The 21,144-nt window shown below is 39.2% G+C and overlaps 1 protein-coding gene across 15 annotated transcripts in view; it reads right to left on the reverse strand.

Annotated features, from left to right (window-relative positions):
* Window positions 1-21,144, reverse strand: part of AFDN (afadin, adherens junction formation factor) — a 141,962-nt gene that overhangs the window by 17,430 nt on the left and 103,388 nt on the right. For 8 of the 15 annotated variants that reach the window (XM_008007846.3, XM_008007844.3, XM_038001212.2 and 5 more), the window contains 7 exons: window positions 11,089-11,154; window positions 10,808-10,881; window positions 10,178-10,296; window positions 7,302-7,496; window positions 6,578-6,669; window positions 6,041-6,226; window positions 2,375-3,376 (listed from right to left, as the gene is read on the reverse strand). In XM_008007846.3, the coding sequence (XP_008006037.2) occupies window positions 2,375-3,376; window positions 6,041-6,226; window positions 6,578-6,669; window positions 7,302-7,496; window positions 10,178-10,296; window positions 10,808-10,881; window positions 11,089-11,154 (1,734 nt within the window). Of the gene's footprint in view, window positions 1-47; window positions 84-2,374; window positions 3,377-6,040; window positions 6,227-6,577; window positions 6,670-7,301; window positions 7,497-10,177; window positions 10,297-10,807; window positions 10,882-11,088; window positions 11,155-21,144 lie in introns of all 15 variants that reach the window. The other 7 variants (XM_073022272.1, XM_073022269.1, XM_073022270.1 and 4 more) reach the window with 1 other exon arrangement.

Consider the following 21,144-nt stretch of genomic DNA (forward strand, 5'->3'; position numbering starts at 1 on the left):
AATCAAGACAGGAAAAAAGCACCAAAGGGAAAGAAACAAGAACATACCAAATCTAGAACAGAGATTGCTGGCATAGCAGTCTGCTGCAGGTAACAGAGAAAGAAAAAAAAAAAGAAAGATGAAGTGTGGAAAAAAAAGTTAGGTTTAGACCTGTAATCTGCCATCGGCATATTTTCTCACTATCATGCGTCATCTGTGTTTCGACAACTTGATGAGAAAGGTAAAGAACTGCACACTAACTTCTGTATTCAGAAACAGAAAAATGCCCACATGGTATTAAATGAGTTTCATCATTAAGATACATAGAAAATAAAAAACAGCAAAATTTCCCTTAACTTTCTTATTTGGAGACTAAGATACTAATTAGAACTACTAAGCAAAAAACAAATATTTTTTACTAAATTTTCATGAGAAACTTTCCAAATATCACAATTCATACTAAAAGGCTTTGAAATATTCAGTGTTCTAACCCATTTGGAAAAGCTCTGAGAGACCTTTCAATAAAAGTTGAGTCCTCACAGAAAAGGACACTTCCAGAAATACTACAAGGCTAACTGTTCATTACTGTCAGGATACAGTTATAACAATATGAAATGCTAACACTGTTGACTCATTTTGCCATACACAACAGTTGTATATTCAGAGTTGAAAATGCAGTGAAGGAAAAGACATCCTTTCATCTTTTGGGGTGTGGGCGACACAAGGCCGTGCATGTCCTTAGGTTACTAATGAATCCATCTGAGTGCACCTATGAGCGACACTGGCCAGAGCAGAGGAGCATGCACCTGACACCAGCAGGCCCAGGACCTTCCAGAGAGCTTCGATGGGGAGGGGCAATCACTCCAAGAATCCTGAACAGGGAATGCATAGTACTTTTAAAGTACCGTATTTTTTAAGCTACTTTTAAAGTAAAATAGCTATTAATTTAGGTGTTGGTTTTTCAAATAAAACAGTGCTTACAGTAAACACAGCTACTCATCAGGAAGTTTACTACTGATGACTTGAGAAATACTAATAAAAATAGTAGTAAAACAATGTAATAATTCACACTTTGGCCTCATTTAAGAAACTTAAGTGTCTAAAGGGATTCAAGCTGAATTTTGGGCAAAGTTTTATATATATACACATTTTGGCTGAGATATGTATATATTAAAAATATGTGTGCGAGAGACTTTTCAGGAAAAATTCACAGAGCAAATCGAAAAAGAATCACACTACTGGGCCCTAAGGATCTAAGGACTCACAAATTATTATCTAAGGTTAAATTTCATTGTGAGATAGAAAGATTAAAATGTCTGACCTAATAGCTCCTGGAAGAGCTTTACCATAAACTGCATAAAAAACAGTTGAAATTAGAAACAGAATCCAGAAGATAAAAAGAACATGGCTCTGGATATCTTTTCTCAGAATATTGCACACACACTGTTTAAAAAAGAAAAAAGTCACTAAAACTCATGAACACAAAATGGTCAATAGCATTCTCTATAAATTAATATTAATAAATGCCCAAATAGCAGTAAATGTCTCTTACCAGTTCTCTTTATAGAGTAACAAGGTATTGCTTTTATCTAAAATTTTTGCATAACAATTTGTTGTGTTAAATGAATTTAAATTTTACTTTTGTGAATTTATTTAAAACAAAAATCATTTTCATACTACAGAGAAATAAGAATAAAATCAGTTCTCAATAGCTTTATGCTACAATTGGAATATAATTGTTTATTACCTTAACAAATGCTTGCTTCATCAACAGTACAACTACTGTGAAGATTCTTTTTGGTAATGACTATAAATGTAATGATCTGAACAGTTTCATTTGTTAACCACCACAAAATGCTGACAAGACCAGGGGTCAGTGATTGGCCCTATGTTTCTGTAAATAAAGTTTTATTGGCACAGAGACACACCCATGTGTTTACTTGTGTCTGTGGCTGCTTCCCTGCTACAACAGCAGAGCTGGGGGTTGCCAGAGTCCACACGGCCTGCAAAGCCTAAAGTATCAATCTGGCCCTGGAAGAAAAATTTTGCCTACCCCCAATCAAGATTATTACTGGTCATTAACAAATACTTGTTTTCTCAACTGGAAGTGTTAAGGAAAAGGATAATGATGAGTTTGCTAATGAAAACAATCAAGTTCCATTTGAATTGTATTTAATACTTGTCAAAGCACGTCTCAAAAAATTTAGCCTTACAGCCCTGACTCATTTCTCTACAACATCAGCCAAGAGTAACAAATAGAATAAAATAGTATAAGCCTAGGGGCCCTTTTAATTTTTATCATGATGGGGGGGGTGTCTAGCTATCCCCATGGGAAACACGTAGAAGGTGAAATAGGGACCACAGATGGGCACAGCCAAAGCACTCTCCCCTTTACCCTCGCTCTTCGTTCAGCCTCCAGGCGCTGCATGATGAGCATGGTGTCCACATCGTCGTCCTCCTCCTCCTCGTCATCTTCGTCCTTCTGCTTCGACTCCTGTAGTCTCTTCTGGAACTGCCACTCCAGCATGAGCTTGCGCAGCCGGTCGCTCTCCTCGGCGCTGCGGTCCGGTTTGCTCTGGAGCTCCTGGATCTCCTTGCTCAGCATGTCCACGATGTGCATCTGCTGCTGCTTCTCCAGCTTCTCCTTGGCATCCCGCTTCCACGGGTCAGGGGACAGGCTGTCCCCCGAGGAAAGCTCCTCTTTGCTGACTGTGATGTACTGCAAGTCCCTGCGCTCGATTGTGCGGGGCTGCTGCTGAGGCTGTAGCTCCCGAATGACTGTTTCCTGGGGCCGCTGGAGTGTGGAAGGCTTTTCGGGCTTCACCTGCTGTGTGGTCAGGGGAGAAAACGGAGCAGGGTTTAGGGACTGAGTGCGCATCTGGCCCAACTTCCTCTCCTGCTCTCTCCGCTTCCTCTCCCGCTCCTCCTCCAGGCGGGCCTTCTCCTTCTCATACCAACGCTGATGTTCCTCTCTCTTTTTCCGTTCGGCAGCAGCCACCTGCGCAGACGGCAGTCCTATCTGGTTGGTGGAAGGGGGTGGTGGGAGAGGCAAATCCATGGACATTCCATCGAAATCACCGGCATAGTGGACGGGAGGTGGCGGGGGTGGCGGAGGCAGGTCTGTTCGGATTGGCTGGGAGACGGCCACAGGGGTGGCTGGTATTGCTGCTGGTGTTTTCCAACGGCCAGGGCCACTTTTGGTCAGTGTGGAAGCAGGGGTGACCGACTTAGAGGAATGGTTCAGGTGCTCTTGGCTAGATGTACTGGAGTCCAATGAGGAGCTCTGATTTATCCACATATCACTATCAGACTTTCTGTCCATAGCTGCCTCTATTCGATGCCGCTCAAGTTGGTAAGCTTTATCTTCTCGAAGTTCTTCTTGGGAACGTGTAACACGCTGGAAAAAGAAAAAGAACTATTATATTTCAGCCATTTACTAGAAATTACCAAATATCCACAGACATTTTATCTTCAGACAGAAGAAAAACTGTTAAATGAGTGTACAGAAAGAGACTGAGACTGCCCTACAAGGCTCATTGGCTAACATGGAATAACAGTGAATTTATCTGTGTAAAGAGAAAAGCAGCCAAGCGTGGTGGCTCAGGCCTACAATCCCAGCACTTTGGGAGGCTGAGGTGGGAGGATTGCTTGAGCCCAGGAGTTTGCGACCAGTCTGGGTAACACAGTCTCTGTCTCGACTAAAATTAAAAAGGAAAAGCTGCACTTTCTCTCTGCATTGAGGCCCTTTGGTGCCAGTGCCCATCCTCATCCTCCTCACCCTCCTGCAGTGCCCTGCACCATCTCCAGCGCAGGCACCAGACATGCGACTTGGACTTCAAAGCAATGAGTGTGTTTATTCATAACATGTAAAAATCAACAACAGGTATTTCTCTAATTACTATTACGAGTAATTATTATATCTTAAACATTTAACCATCCGTGACTTTCTGCATTTTACAAGCTAAGGAATGGCTTTCTGGGCTCTGTGGCAGAGCTGTGCATAGTAATGCAAGGACATGTCCTACACATCTGAGATACATCCGCTCCAATACCAGAAAGGTCTAAAGTGTATTGGTATAAATTTGTTGAACACAAAGGTAGGGGGGTGTGTGTGTGTGAGAGAGACAGAGAAATGAGACACACACACACAGAGAAAAAAGTGAGTACACTTTTTGCAAAGGGCTAGTCTAAAATCTGAGAAATGGCACATCTGAAAGGAGTCTACTCAGATAAACATGATCACTATGAGGTCTGAATCAAACATCTTTTTCCTGCCCTGTTAATGAATACAAATTAAAGATGTAAATCGGGAAAACAAATTATTTCCTTTTTCTTAAAAAGCAAACCAACAAAAAAGATGAAGTATCACTTCAAAAAGCAGTAGTCTCACAGAAAAACCGAACATTTACTCCCAACATTTTGCTAGAGCTTTACTTAGTACATAGAGAGTCTCATTACTGGGTACAAAATCTATGGACTACATAAAAACAGAGACTGTGCACCTACCGCCACTCCCTGCTGCTGGAAGGGCTGACCTGAGTCACTTCTCTGCTCCCTTAAGACTTTGCACTGGCCCTGGCTGCTGGCCTGCACTCTCCACCTCCCCGCTTAAACCCCATCATAACTTTTCATTCCACACTCTGGCCTGCCGCACAGTTCCTCATTCTCTCCTCTAGGTATTGTTTACCCATGTTGTGAGGTAGAAACAAGTAGCAGTTATATACTATAAATGTGAAGACGTAATGCCAGTCCTACAGAACAGGAAATACTGTGCATAAAAATGGGATTCAATGTATGCACTACAAATTGGATTGTCTTGACATATGGGAAGCAGATTCTACTAAGTCCTAACAAAAAATACTAGAAGAACTAGGGCACAAAATTACTCAATTTTTAAAGAGAAATTTGGAGAAAGACACCTCCTCCCAGAGAACTCCAGCTTTTGGTGACAGAGTGTGTCCAAAACTCCCAAGACTGGGCCGTTGCAGGTGATCAGGCCCACCTAGGAGAACAGCAGCGTGGACCAGCACACCAGACAAAAGGCCAAGATGAAATCTCCTGACGGCCAACATCTGTGGCCTGAGAAGCATTTTCTTTCCTCAGAAAACAGGCTCCTCCTCATGTGTATCACAGCGTCTATCTCAGTGCAATCCTCTCTCCTCTGCCTACTGTTCTCATTCTTCAAGGCTCAGCTCAAATCCCATCTCAACTCTGAATTAGTCTTTTCCAACCACTCTAAGAAGGCTGATCTTCAGAATTCCCAGAGCATTTGCGATCCAGAGCATGTATTTGTTACAAAGATCTAGACTGCACCTCTTTTTAAGTATATCTTTAATTTTTTCTCCCAATCTTTCACCATACAAACAGTTATCTTTCTAAAAAGAAACCCACATTTGATAACGTTCCGAGCTTAACTACTCAGATTGGCATCTCCCATCTACTAATGTGGAGAAAAATCCAAATTCCTTAGCTGTCATGTCAAGCCCTTCTGTCTGGCCCCACCTAACTTCACTGCCTTAGATCTTGCCACCTCCTTCACCTCCACTCAGGGTTCCTGCTGAACTACTACACATCTCTGTGCCTTTCCCTCCTCCTGGAAGGCCCTTCCATGCATATGGCTGTGCCCAGGTTCTCGTTTGAGACTGAGAAGCTCCATCCCCTGCTGGGGCCTCTTCTCCCACAGTACTGACCATGCTGGGTCTGATGTGTCTGTCTCATTTCCCTGCCACACCATGAGCTCCCACAGGCAGGGCAGGGACTGATAGAGTACAAAATATACCACGTGAGTTCTAATTTCTCACTTCTAGAATCAGTGAACTTTGTCTTACAAATTATAAGGCCTTATATTCCTAACATTTTGTTAATCAAACATCAGAGACTAATCCTTGTTCTTATTAAGTATTCTATCCTATCTCCTTTTTTCCTCAAACTTAACTACAAAACCATTAAGGAAAAAACAAAAGGCCAACAATGTTGTTCTATAGAAAATATTAATCGTGTCTCAGAACTCAGTGTTTACTCCTTGAGAGGTGAGAAAAGTGTGGAATCTTTTATTTCTAACCTGAATTGCAATACTGGAGTGATTACTATCTGTGTGCATATGTGGCTTTTCCTCATAATTTGGCCACTGGTTCTGAGGAGGAGCCATCCGATCCTGGGATTTGGAAGCTGGGAAGGTAAAATACTCTCTGGTGTACGTCTGAGTGGGGATGGGGTAGGCTTCAGGTCTAGGCGGAGGCGTCTGCTCCTGTAAAATGTGAAGAACAAAGAAAAGTGAGCTTTTTAAAACCATATAGACTAACTTGATTTTCACTGATCTGTTTTAAAATTTTAAAAATAGTATATATGTTAAATACTGCATTAAAAATTGTTTTATCCATACTGAGAATAAATAACATTTCATTTTGCCCAGATTTACTAATTTAAAACTGATTTACCTGACTAGTATATTAAAAATCAAAAGATAAAACACTGCAAATTTAGAAATTACAATCAATGCTAATTCAGAGTAAAAATTGTACTGGATAACTGAGATGTCCCAAGGGAACTCTAAGTGTGGAAGTGCAGTAGAAGCCTTTTGCTTATCCATCAATCAGACCTCAGTGCAGAGGTTTCCAGTAGAGACAGATGTTATCTTCGCTGCTGTTCCAGAGGCATATGCACTTTTCCCTCCAGGACTAGGAGGCTGATCTGTTCAAGTCAGGGGGGAAAAAAAAGTTTAATATTAAATAAACAACCTATATATAACATAAAATTTCCTTAAAGACCTCATTCATCTTCATTCTGCTAGTGAGTTATCAAGCATAGAGACGAAAAAAAAATCAAGGCAGATGAGAAATCAGGTCTTGTCATATCCACGTCCATCTTTCAAATCATCACAGCCCAGAGCTACAAAAAAACTTTGTAGCTTTGTGTATCAGGCCAGGGACTGGTAAACATTTTTGGTAACAGGCCAGAAAGTAAATACTTTAGGCTTTGTGAGCCTTTGTCTCCTGCTGAGTATCTTTCTATTATTTCTTCTTCTCTTTGTTAACAACCCTTTAAAAATGTAAAAAATATTTTAGTTTCTCTTGGTAATTTACCAACCCCAAATAGAGATGTTATTAATGTGTTTGCTTATGGGATCAACTGAATCTAAAGTTTTTCAATCTTAGTTTTTGTTAGAGAAATGTTACTTAATGATATCCCTTGTGAAAACCATATCATAGTTAGCCAATGTTTGCAAAGAATAATTTTAATAATTAACAAACCACAAAGTGCCTCCTCTCACTTCAGACTGTGACCATGAGTGTACTTAGGAAGCAAAAAAATGTCACTCTTACTTGCTACGTTGGGGCTGGAACGGTGATCAGCTCTATTTTTCGTCAGTCTGTCATCACCGGGCAATTTCTTTGGTTCACTATATTCTGCCCAAGGCAGCTGAGGACTCTCAGGAGACCCATTTTGAGCGGAATTATTATAGAGTTCAAAGCCTTCACTCTTTGGTCGGGGTTTGCCTGAGCCACGACGATCTGAAACTGGAATCAAAGCATATTCAGTATCTCTTAAGATTTTATTTTCAACACCCTGATTATCATTAAAATTCCGTAAGAATTGTTCTTAGCATAAGAAATAAGGTGATTTTCCCTATAAAGGTCAATTCTTCCTACAGAATCATAAAATAGCTTTTAAGTAAATATACTGAGAATAAAGAAAATGTTTTTACTTAATTGGTAATGATGGGAAGATGAACACTTTCAAAGTTTATTTTCTCGTTAACTGAAACTTCACTGTTTTAAGTAACAAATCTAACCATTTTTAAAGTATCTTTTAAAAAAAAAAACTAAATAAAGATAAATATGCTTTCCTGACTTCACAGAAAAAGATCTGAACTTTTAATCGCCCAGTGTCACCGTTCTGAGCAGCCACCATGTGACATGAGCAGCTGTCATGTGGGGACACGAGCCGCCTTCTGCTCCTGACGGCCGCTTCTGTCAGTTCTCCTTTTTGCTTGCTCAACTTGGTTTATCATCTACTGTTCACAGCTTCCCTCTGTGTGGTTTCTAACTCACATTCTAGTTTGCTTCTTTTAAATGACCACAAACTAAGAAATTAGACAACCAAGATGTTAGGCTCTATGTTACATAAAAAGTAAAAAACATGCTGAGCAAGGCAGACAATACCACACTAGGTTTTGCTGAGATGCCCCTTGGGTGGTGTGTGTTTGCTTCAATAAGCAGCAGGTCAGGTTCTCTGACGCCTTGGCTGTGGCTGTGATTTGTTACTATTAGGTACCAACTTGAGGTTCTGGGTTGTGAGGTTTCTAGAATCCTGCCTTACGGAGGAGAAAGCCATAAAGGCCACATTTAGAAGTCTATGTATACATTTAACAAGGTGTGCTATGAATCAAAATGGTTTTCTCCTATTGTGTCTGAAGTAATTAAAAGCCCTAAATTTGTATTGATTTTATCCTGAGATTCTTTTTGATGTAGCTATAAAACCACAGTTCCAAAAAATAAATTATTTAAATAAAAGATTTTTAAGTGAATTACAGTCACGCACCAAATAAGCCCATTTTGGCCAATGATGAACCACATCCATGACAGTGGTCTCCTAAGATTATAACGGAGCTGAAAAATCCCCATGTTCTAATGATCTTAGCCAGTGTAAAGTGTAGTACAATGATTCCTCCTGTTTATGGTCATGCCAGACTGTACTGCTAGCTGTATACGAGTACAGCTCATACAATCATACATGGTATATAATACTTGATAATGTAATATGCAACTGGGTTGCTGGTTTATATATTTTACTATACTATACTTTTTATTGTTATTTTAGAGTGTGCTCCCTTTACTTATAAAAAGAGTTAATGGTCAAGTAGCCCCAGGCAGGTCCGTCAGGAAGCCTTCCAGAAAATGGCATCGTCACCACAGGAGGTGACGGCTCCATGGCATGTCACTGCCCCTGAACACCTTCCCGTGGAACCAGATGTGGAGGTGGAAGACAGTGACACTGATGATCCTGACCCTGTGCAGGCTGAAGCTAATGTGTGTGCTTATGTACGAGATTTTAACCAAAAAGATGAAAAGATAAATTTTTTTAAAAAATTTAAAAATCACTTACAGAGTAAGTATAGAAAGAAAATACTTTGTACAGCTGTACAATATGCTTATGTTTTAAGCTAGGTGTTATCACGAAAGAGTCAAAAGTTTTTTTTTTAATTTAAAATTTTATATAGTAAAAAAAGTTAAGAGCAAGAGAAGGTTAATGTATTATTAAAGAAATACCTATGTATTTTTGTAAATTTAGTGTAGCTTAAATGTACAGTGTTTATAAAGTCTACAGTAGTTACGGCCATGTCCTGGGCCTTCACATTCACTCACCACTCACTCGCAGACGCACCCAGAGCAACTTCCATCCTACAAGCCCCACTCAGGAGAAGTGGCCTTTGACGGGTCTAGCATCGTTACTCTTTTACACCTTTTTTTCAACTGTAGTTTTTCTATGTTGAGCTATGTTCTCACTGAATTACAATGGCCTGCAGTATTCAGTTGGGTGACATGCTGTGCAGGTCTACAGCCTAGGAGCAACAGGTTACACCATCTAGGTCTGTGTAGTACACTGTGATGTGTGCACAACGATGAGATAAACTAAGGATGAATTTTTCAGAATGGATCCCTCTTGCCAGGTGACGCATGACTGTATACAGAATGAGATCATCATGCCGTATCTCAGCAAATGCAGGGCTAAGGTAACTACGCATATACAAATAAATGCCTATTTCTTCAGTGAAGAACCGAAACATTTTAAATCCTGAGTCTGCCTATCAAACTGAAAATCCGTTCATTCATTCTCTAGTTTTTTTCCCCGTTCATCCTTAACATGTCACATTCATTCTCTACTGAGCACCTACCATGTGCTGGGCCTATGGAAGCTCACCAGCAGTCAACTGGCCCTGCGGGGGTGAAGCCCTGTGGGGGCTCCTGGTGACAGGGAGGGGACCTGGTGACTCACAGTGTGGGTTCCAAGGTCACAAGGCTCACATGGGAATCCCAGGCACTGTGCTGAAGCGCTCGCATTCTCAATTTCTTTATTTTTAAAACCAGGGCAATAGTAACACCACTACCTCCTCCATGGGGTTTTGTGACTATTCAAAGAGGCCATGACTGTAGAACACTGTTTGACAGTTGGCCACTGTCTCCCTGCTGGTCCTTACTTCTCTGCATCATGGGGGATGGCTGATTGAGAAGGGTGGCCAGACCGTGGTAGATGGCACCCTGCTTTGCTACTTCCAGTGTCACCACAGAGCTTGTTCTTGTCATGAGTTCTGCTGCCCTAGGAGAAGAAGATTACACACGTAAGAAAAACGAAAACGCAGTGCCTGCTCTGTCATGAATAGCTGTGATCACAGCAACTGAAAATCACGTTCCACAGCCTCATCTATTATTTTGAGTAATAGTTCGTTCTTTCTTTATTTTTGATTTTAATTTTAATTTTTTTTTTTTATGGTTCTGACTTTCAGACAGCTTACTCACTACCCATTTTCTCCTTTTAAAACTGACTATGAAAATAGGCAAACACATCTTCTGTTATATTAAGAATAGTAAGATAATATTCAGAAATTTGAAGAAGTGTTAAGAGTATGTTTCTTTCAAGTTTCAAAGAAACTGTACTAGATTAAAATATATATCTATAATTTGATAAGTGAAATGTCATGTACACTAAAAAAGGTAAAGAGTAGTATGAGCATGTTTTAGCATAGTTTTCATCTTCCAATTTCAACATATAATGCAGAAATCACCTAAAAATGCTAATACTAAGCGTCAAGCAAATAAACCAATGGTACCTTTCCTGAGAGAGTCCAACCAGACTTCGTCCATCCACGCTGAGGAGTTGATCACCTGCAGCCAGACGTCCATCCTAGGCAAATCCACAGGTGTGTGCATGGATTAGGGGTGGAGAGCAGAGAGACAGAGGAAGAAAAGGTAATAATGAGTAGATACCCTGTTTCTTCTTCCAACAAACACTGTGTAGTGTTACATAACTAAAAGTATCAGCAGAATCTCTCACATCATTTGCTGAACATATGACACACTGAAAATTTACTTCTTTCAAAATGATACTGACCACATCTGCAGCACCTCCTTTCACAACCGACTTCACATAGATTCCTAGTTTATCTTGACCAGCACCCTATTGCAAAAACAAGGCAAAAACACTGCACTGAAAATATACTGTAAGAAATGCACTATGCCGGAAAGTAAAACAAAAATAAAACCACCAAACATGTACACAGGTAACTGCAACAAAGTCCTGGTTCTCATTTTTACATGAAAAAATCAGAATTATGAAAAATCAGTTATTCATGCATCGACTAATGATGAGACTAAAATAAAGACTTGGAATCCTGAAGTTAATTTAAGAATAGTTCTGAACAGCCACAAGTGTAAGTGAACTAAGAACTACTTGCATGATATATACTATTAATCATTTTAATACAAAAAGCAACTTGGTACAGTATTTTTACATTTCACCATTTACCTATATCCTCCCTTATACCCTTGTTCTTTTCATACATATAGTTTAGGATTTTAAACGATAAAAAAACTTCTGTGGCTAACAGTAAGAGGAACTTAGTAAGAGAAAATCATACAGAAAATAATCAGTATTGTAACTCATGTACTGTAACTGTAAATAAATATCAAAGCAACAAGACCCAATTCACATTGAATTGATATATTATGAAAGAATAAAATTCTGTTAGATAGACTTAAGTATTCTATACAATTACTTTCAGAATCACCAATATTCTACTTGGATATCATGACTATACTAAACTTAACCCTATAACAATCAACATTTTGGGTAATTTATTGCAACTATCAAAGAAAGCAGTCCTATGCGTGAAATCTTACTTAGATATTATGGACAATATTATACAACTGAGCATAATTCCTTAGGTCACAACGATTGAAGGCAAATACAAATCCATTTCAATCACTGCGAGGCACTGTATGGTAAGAGTAAAAATACACAAATGATTTAATTAAAACAGATTTTCTGTAACATCCTGGAACTATGTAATTTTCACTTGGAAACCACTTACATTTGTCTCCTTTAGTTAACAAGTTAAGTTTACAGAAGACAGCCTGACTGGCCAGTACTGTTGATCCTGACTCCCTTTATCCCCTTAGGGAAAAACAAAACAAAACCAAACAAAGCAAAACAAAACGCCTGTAGCAGGTCAAATTTTGTAAGCATAAAACCATCCACACATATCTCATTTTAAAAACAGTATAATATTTCTTAATTTAATAAAGCAATTCCATGTTGGAAAGCAGTATACTTCAAATTTCATGTGGTTACATTATCTGGGAACTAAGTTTATAAAAGTTCTACAGAAAGCAAAATCAAATATTCTCCTTTGCAGCTTTTGATCTGAATTTTCCATCTGTTCACCTCGATATCCCTCTGTGTCTATTCACACATCTCTCCTGTGGATGGTTTCCATTCTTACCTCAATGCAAGTCTCCAGCCCAGTCCCAGATGCCTCACGGCCCACTTGCTACCTCCCTCTAGAAATCATTCAGCACAGTCCACAAACCACAACAGCCAAATATAACCTGTGGTCCTTTTGCCATAAAAAGCATGATTGGGATAGTTGGCAAAGACTGAGCTTTTTGTAAATTTACAATTTCAAAAATAAAAGATAAAATATACAGCAGGCACTCAATAAAGGGCAACTTTCTGAATTTTAGCATATCACTTAGCAAAAGAATAATAAATATGCTTTTTGCCTCACTATATCTGTGACAATGCTGGGTTTCCTTGAATCTAGGGACCTAAGACACACTACGGAAAAATACTTCTAAGACATGGCACCCCCCTGACCATCCCTATTTGTGAAATCAGGTAATCCCTCATAATCTAATTAGCCGAATTTTTTTACACATTTAATAATTTTATGTGATTCATGAATAACCTTAATTCTGTAGCTCGGCTGTTTAAATGACAATTTCATTCACTGAACAAATATCCACCGAGCGCCTGTATGGTCCTAAGCTCCATGCACACATCAATGAACAAAACAGACAAACACCCTTGCCATTTGGGAGCTTCTTCTATTCCTCAGCAGAGTTCATCTGTGGTCATTCACTAACAATTCTAGTTGGAGCGCTGGAAGTCCTCCTTTTTCTTTTCCTGAAAATGATGCATGCCTATTCCCTTCCAGCTGGTACCCTGGGTCAGGTTTTTAAAAAGTTCTACAAGCACTACTTATTTTTTCCTCTGCTTTCTACCTGACTACAGAAAAGCAATGATTACTGAACGTCGGAATGCCAACTGTCAGTGAGAATGGGCACCTCACATTTTCACATGGCATTATCTTCTGGTTAATGTAATACTGACCTTGTAAAGAGTAAAAATCATCCTTTTACTAAGATAACCAATTATCATCTCTGACAAGAAAAATGTTTAGCAATAATACTAGTAATACAGCATTTTTAGTAACACTATTATAAACAAGGAAATATCAAATATATATTTTAAAACAATATATCAAGCCTCCTTCCTCCATTTCTGATATGCTTTACATGATCACAATACAGACCAAAAAAATGGCAATTACTTAGACAAACTGTAATAACAAAACTGTTTTTAAAATCATAAAATAGAATAATATCAGAAAATGAGAACAGGACTATTTCATTTCTTCCTACAACCCAAGACCCTGCACATACAGTTGGAGCTGCCTGCCAGTCAGCTCCTCTGCCACTCCCAATTTTCATTTTTGGCAGATGTCTTTGTTCCAATTTCACAATAAACTTCAGTTTCGTGGCACCTGTTATTCCATGTTTCAACCGCTTCATTCAGAGCAGTAATCACATACCTGAGGGCAACCATTAGGCTCTTTTCCATCCTAGCCACCCTCCACAAGCAGACAGCCAACGTGCAAGCTGAACATGTGGACTCCATATGAACGGCACATGGCATTTCAAGAACCCGAAATCCTCTACCATTTTAAGGTAGGTAATTTAGGATACTATATGCAATGTGAAATTTAATGCCTAAATTTAAATCCTGAAGCAAAACTGATCATGTACTACTGATATTTGACTGCACTACCTATATTTAAATAGGCTGAAGTTTACATCATAAATTTCAGACCAATTCTGGCAAAATGAGGAAGCTCTCCTCATGACTGATCTTCTGGTCTCCCTACGTCCAATCATGTTTCCTGAAGCACAGCTCAGCTCACACTATCCTGATCAGACTCTTGTAACTGCCAGCTACTGTAAAAATTCACAGTAGCTTCCTGCATGAGGTATTCACGGGTCCATGAACCTCTCTTATCATTCTCCACCCAAATCACCCCTCACCTCCTCCCATTCTATCTGACTCATGTTCATGACTTGGTTGATGTTCTCTCTACACCAACTGTCTTTCTGATGCAAGGTATATGCCCAAATGCTCTCCATCATTCGCCTCCGAGACTCGCCTGCCAGCCCACTCACCTTCCCAGTGTCAGGGAAGATATCATCTCTTCTCCACTTATGTTCTCATCACATTGGACTTTCTTTGTTCTCTTTGAGCAGTGAGTCATTGTGTCCTGCATTACAGCTACCTCTGCAAATGGCTCCTTCCTCCAACTCCATTAGAAGCTTCTTGAATATAAGGAGCTCTATCCCTTCCAGAAGAGCTTCTCAATTAGATTGACTTATAGTTTACTAGCATTGATCAATAAGAAATTTGGTCAATTTCCTATTTTAAAAACCTAAGATGAGGAGGTCTGTAATTTTACAGAATGAACAGTAAGTTAAGAAGCAACTGATATGCCCATGATATATGGGTTAGCAATAAAACTTTGTAAAATTACTAGTTTAGAAAGATAGATACAAAAGCACTTCAGGCTGTGGCACCCAATGTGCCCTTTTAGGAAGGGAACTCAAATCCATGACTGTCAGGAAAGACACAAGTAAGATACATTCTATTTTCTTATATATTCAGAATGTATCTGAATTCTAAGTAATAACCACTTCTTTTAATTCCAAGTAAACTGAATTTATAAATATATCTGTTTGTCACAAAAAGAGGTTTTCATTTAAGGAAATAAGCATTCATGATAGGGCCGGGCATGGTGGCAGTCATCCCAACACTTTGGGAGGCTGTGCTGGGAGGACTGCTTGAAGCCAGGAGTTCACGACTAGCCTGGGCAACATGGTGAGATCCTGTCTCTACAAAAAAAATTTAAAAAGCATTCATGATTATTAGAGACCTCAATTCAAAACACTCATGAAAATCTAAAAGGTCTATTCAAGGTTGGTCATAAAAACGGAATTTGATTAAAAGTCAGGACAATGCATCACAAAATATATTTTGAAAACACTCTTAAGACATAGGAAGACAAAACGATGTGCAAGTAAAGAACATGGATCTGGATAATGTAAGAGGTACCCACATTTCGGTTGGCATTTGGGCCTCCACTTCACGGACTGCTCTGCGTCACGAACGTTTCTGCGGACACATTCCCGTCCACTGACTCTGCACCTTCTGCACACACTCCTTTCCCGCAGACCCACTGGCCCTGTCCACATGCCCTTCCCTCCTATCACCTCTGGTTATTTGGATCCTACTTCTACTTCAGGTGCAGCTCACAGTCATAAACTGGCCATAAAAATTCTAACTACAACTGCTGTATGGAGAAATTACAGTTCTACTGGTAATTATCTTAGCAAAACAAAATTAGAGATGACTTCCCAGAGATGAAAGAACTCTAGGAAACGTCTGACTATTTGTATCACATCAATATGGGCAATTACCTTCAACCCGAACCACCACAATCTCTGTCCAACTACAAGGTGTCCACTTGTCCAAGGTTTCTCAATCTGGCCATGGCAGTGCAGGCCTGGAATGTGCATCCTGACCGGGGGAAGAGCAGAGTAAAGAAGCTCTGCTGCATCCCTGCCTCAGCTGCTGGTCAGATGCCTCAGCAAACTGTCATCTGTTGAGCCATAACAATCCCTTAACATTATGGAGCTCTCACTACCTACCCCACTTTATTTGAATAAATGAGAACTGTACTGCCTATGGTTAAAAAAAACTGTATGAAACAATTTATTAATTTCAGAAATATTAAACCACTTAATTTAGGTTTTATTTCTAAACAATAATGCACAATCTATGTAGTCTATTAAGGCTGAACTCAAAGTTTATTAATATAATTAGTGTCTTTATTTTTTTATTTTTTATTTTTTATTATTATACTCTAAGTTCTAGGGTACACGTGCACAACATGCAGGTTTGTTACATATGTATACACGTGCCATGTTGGTGTGCTGTACCCATTAACTCATCATTTACATTAGGTATATCTCCTAATGCTATCCCTCCCCGCTCCCCACAATAGGCACCAGTGTATGATGTTCCCCTTCCTGTGTCCAAGTGATCTCATTGTTCAATTCCCACCTATGAGTGAGAACATGCGGTGTTTGGTTTTCTGTTCTTGCAACAGTTTGCTGAGAACGATGGTTTCCAGCTGCATCCATGTCCCTACAAAGGACACGAACTCATCCTTTTTTATGGCTGCATAGTACATACATCCATGGCGTATATGTGCCACATTTTCTTAATCCAGTCTGTCACTGATGGACATTTGGGTTGATTCCAAGTCTTTGCTATTGTGAATAGTGCTGCAATAAACATACCTGTGCATGTGTCTTTATAGTAGCATGATTTATAATCCTTTGGGCATATACCCAGTAATGGGATGGCTGGGTCAAACGGTATTTCTAGTTCTAGATCCCTGAGGAATTGCCACACTGTTTTCCACAATGGTGCACACACAATTAAAATTCATTTTATGGTAATTCTATTTCTTTTCCAACCAAGAAAGAACAGCCAGGCCTAGAAGCTCTATGTTCTTTGCTGTTGTGTATCAGCATGTAGAACATTCAAGTGTAAGCTATGTAATTACCAACCAAAAACAATCACAGAAATGTAGAAACAGTTCCAAGAACACTAGTGAAATAGTACTAAACACTTGTACTGTTCAGTATGGCAGTCAGCAGGCCACAGGTGGTGACAGAGCACTGAAAATGTGGCTCATGCAAACTGAAACATGGAAGTGCAGAGACTGAGTATGGAAAAAAGAATGTGACCTATCTCACTGATGATTTTGATGCTGACTACATGTTGACGTAACATTTCTGATGTATTAGATAATATAAAATATGGTATTAAAATTAACTTCACTTTTTAAAAAAACACAGCTAGTAGAAAACTGAAAATTCCCCATGTGACTCATATATTTCTATCGGACAGCGCTGCACTCATAATGTAGATGTTCATCGTATGTCTGTTATGAGTAATGACAGGTACTAGCAACACATTTACAATTATGCAGATAATATGGCAAAAACAAGATTTTACCCTACTACAGTATATGTACCATACTACAGTATATATGCTAACATTACACATCCTGATTAGAAAAGCAAAAGAGCCATTAAAATTGAGAACACAGTATTATAGATAAATCCAGAAAGGCTAAATAGTTTTAAGGATTACTTGCTTAAAGGTACCTAAATACAGTATTTGAAAAGATATTATTGCATTTTAGTCCATTTATTCTTTGCAAAACTAAAAGAACAATCATAATTATTCAGGATTACTCATTCCTCATTTAACAAATCAGTTCCTTTAAAGAAAAGTTGGGGCAGAGGTCTTCTGAAAAGCAGTTAGAGATTCAAAAGGCATCAGGAATTACAAATTTCATTCAGTACAATTTTGGAACTTAATTAACCAAACTTAAACACCAGAGGTAAATTTTTAAATGTACTTTCCCCCGTCTGGAGGCCCCTGAGAACATTTGCAGTATAGCATCCAAACTGCTATGTTCAGCATTTGTGCCCTTCAACATAATTTCAGCATATTAGAGAACACCCAATGTGGAGCACACACCGGCAGAAGATTTAGATCTTGTATCCTTTTTTAAAAAAAGGCAAAAAGGAAACACAAAGATCACTGCCTGTTTGATCTTAACATTTTAATCTTAAAATGCCTCTTAAAACTGCCTTTCTTTCCATTAAAAAGGAAAGAAGAGGGTTTGAGAGGGGGATGGGACTAATGAGGGAGAGGAGAAACAAGGAGGACAAAAAAGGATGAACCGAAGCTGTATCTGAAATTTACCTGTAGGATGAGTTACAAGACAGAATGGCAATAAATGAACAAAACGTTATCAAAAATTATAGTAAAAAACAGAAATAACTCAGTTGCTATACATTCAACTTTCCCTAGAACTGAGAAAGAGCACGCACCTACAAGTTGCTTTGTGCATCCGATGAGAAATGGCAACAAGGAAAAGACTGCTCCCCAAATGTCTTCTCTAATTCTTTTACTGCACCTTTTCAGAAGAGGTTTTATAGAAGTGTAGGTCGTCTCCCCACACGCACAGGGAGGCTCGGTCAGGCGGAGCCTAGGCTTCAAACATTCCAATAGCAAACCCTGAGTGCGTGTGGGAGTACAACGTGATAAACAGCATAAAGACATCATTAAAACATAATCCAAAAAAAAAGCAGGAGGAAGAAAGATATGCTGGCCAAATCATCAATCCAACCCTATTGTTCTCAGGTAAGAAAACCTAGCCTGGGTTCTTTGGCTGGTGATTTTAGAACAATAAGTGGCTGGAATGACCTCAGAGCCCAGAAATATTTCAGTCATCAGGCACGCTTCAGTCGACACTCTGCTCACTTGCTGCTTTCCTCGGGGTTTTTCAATTGCTTTATTTCTAGTCGGATAAGTAAATCCAGGGTTGGGTTTTAAAAACATTCTAAAGATCTCTCTTATTGGGTAGGAATTACCTTAATTTTGAAATAATCAGTTCTAAAATTCACTTTGTATATGAATTCTACATTCAGCAACCTTGGAAGTCCATGGTAAGTTACCCCCAGCAGGTTTGGCGCTGTGAGCAAGGTAACTAGCTTGATGTCTATGAGCAAGGCTGTAGTTCCAGTTCTGGATTTCGGTTATGCTTTGTACAAAATACAAACCCAACACACCACATCCATCTCTTCCCCCTCCATAAAATGAAGGGAACGAAGGTGGCCCCACAGATGGGATGCAGGAGGCCCATAAACCCAGAAAGACCGCACGTGACATATGCAGGGTGTGTGAATTTCACCAGGGTGGAGACACTCTTCTTAGCCTCGCAAAGTGGTGTGCGACTCATCAGATTTTCAGGCACGAGAGACCACTGGAGGCGACCCTGACACTCCTGACAAAGCTCCCCAGAGTCCTGGCCTGTGCAGGGGATGGGTCTGGATCACTTTAGATTCCACTGAGAGAGATGGGGCAACCCCGGGGCAGTTTGAACCTCTGGGTTACCCCACAGCCAATATCCTACATCCAGGTAAACTCTACAAATTATCATCATTTTCTATGATGGCTCTCTAGAGGATTAACATTTTATGTTCCTATTGTTATTTTAATGTTGTACTTGAATTCAGTATTTCAGTCAATCCAAGAAAATCAGCACTTAGGCCAAAATTATAAACTAGGTAAAAATAATATTCTTTTATATCATTTACTATTTTGCTTTTGGCACAAAAATATATTGTTTCCAAATTCATAAGAAGCCATGAGGGGCACTGCGTCACTTCATACAACTTAGTGGAAAGATGTTTCTGGCATCTCCATGGAAGAAACTGTAAGCACAATAGGAACTCTGGGACTGACTTTAAAAAGGAACCCGGAATTTCCTGACTTCACTTGTTTGACTAGGTGTTTCCCACGTGGTCATAATTAGACCACTGAAGAACACAAGAGAAGGTCTCAGTCTTCAAAGGACTAAATTACAGTTTATGTGAGAAGCTGACTCTAAACAGTGAGAAGGCATGTTAATAAACAGTCCTTACCCTCTTATTTTTAGGGCATAGGAATCTTGTGTTTTAAGCTAAGATTTTAAGATTTTAAAACTTTAAATCAGTACATTGTCTAAAAGCAAAACTTGAACATACTTAACGCATTAATTAATTAACCATTGATTTTTAAATAAAATAGCAAAATATCCTAAGTACTTTTAAAAGTGTCATTTTCATGTTCACTTTAAAAAAAAAAAACAGGTTTTAGAGAAAGGCTGTAGTTAAAACCACCTAATGGGGCCAAAAATAGGTTACATCATGGATATTCTTGTCCATGTCTTCAGCAAGTTACATAGTGGCAGTTATCATATTTAAAGCAACCTTCACCATATTATACCCAGCAGGATGAAATATCATGGCTGTTTTCTTAAATAAGAAGCATATAGAAGGCTTACGTTTTTATGAAGCTTAAGAATTTGCAGCACAAAAATAGCAAAAAATATCTGAGTGTGTAATTACAAGCTACATTAAATGGTTGTTGCTTCATGAGCAAGTTAATTATTGACAGGTTTAAACAAGTTATACTGAAAGAAAAAGCATTCTTTCAAGACCACAGTGTGCACAAGAACACCAACAACTGCCCCCTGAAGAAACTCACCACTGACTGTATTCTTCCAACAACAGAGAACCACATTTTCATTTCCGGGACCACAACAACTTCGTGAACTGAAAATCAACCGTCTATTCTCTCAGTTTTCAACAGCAACCGAGACAGCTGGTTTTTCCAAGACCGGGATCGCCACATTCTGCGCTGGATGCTATGACCCTGTATGGCATTTATCAACACGACCTAGAACCAACGCAATATTCAGACTCTTACGTAACCAGTCCACGCTGACTGCTGTTTACTTTGTACTTTTAAACTTTAAAAAGAGTTAGAAAAATAAAAAGGAGGGAATTGTTTGTAATTTTAAAATCCACATTAAACAGGAAGCATCATGTTGTCCCACAGATGAGCAAGAAGTAGCCTGCTGATCATCCCCAAAAGCAATGTTTTAAAAAGTAAACTGCATACCCACAGTGCTTCCAAATCATCTGGATTTCATAAAACTTAACCACCATGTGGAAGGCGAGTCAGCGAACTTAACATCAAAACATGGTTCAGGGTTACAGCAGCTAAGCCATAGACCAATTTAGAAAAGGAAAAAAGAACAGGCCAAATACAAAAACCACACAGCTTATAGAAAACAACAAAAGCACACAAATGACTAGGGGTAAAATTTAACCACACAAGTCTATAGGCTCCTCTGCAGAAAAAAAACATATA

Source organism: Chlorocebus sabaeus, chromosome 13 (genome assembly GCF_047675955.1).
Source record: "Chlorocebus sabaeus isolate Y175 chromosome 13, mChlSab1.0.hap1, whole genome shotgun sequence".
Classification (NCBI taxonomy): Eukaryota; Metazoa; Chordata; class Mammalia; order Primates; family Cercopithecidae; genus Chlorocebus; species Chlorocebus sabaeus.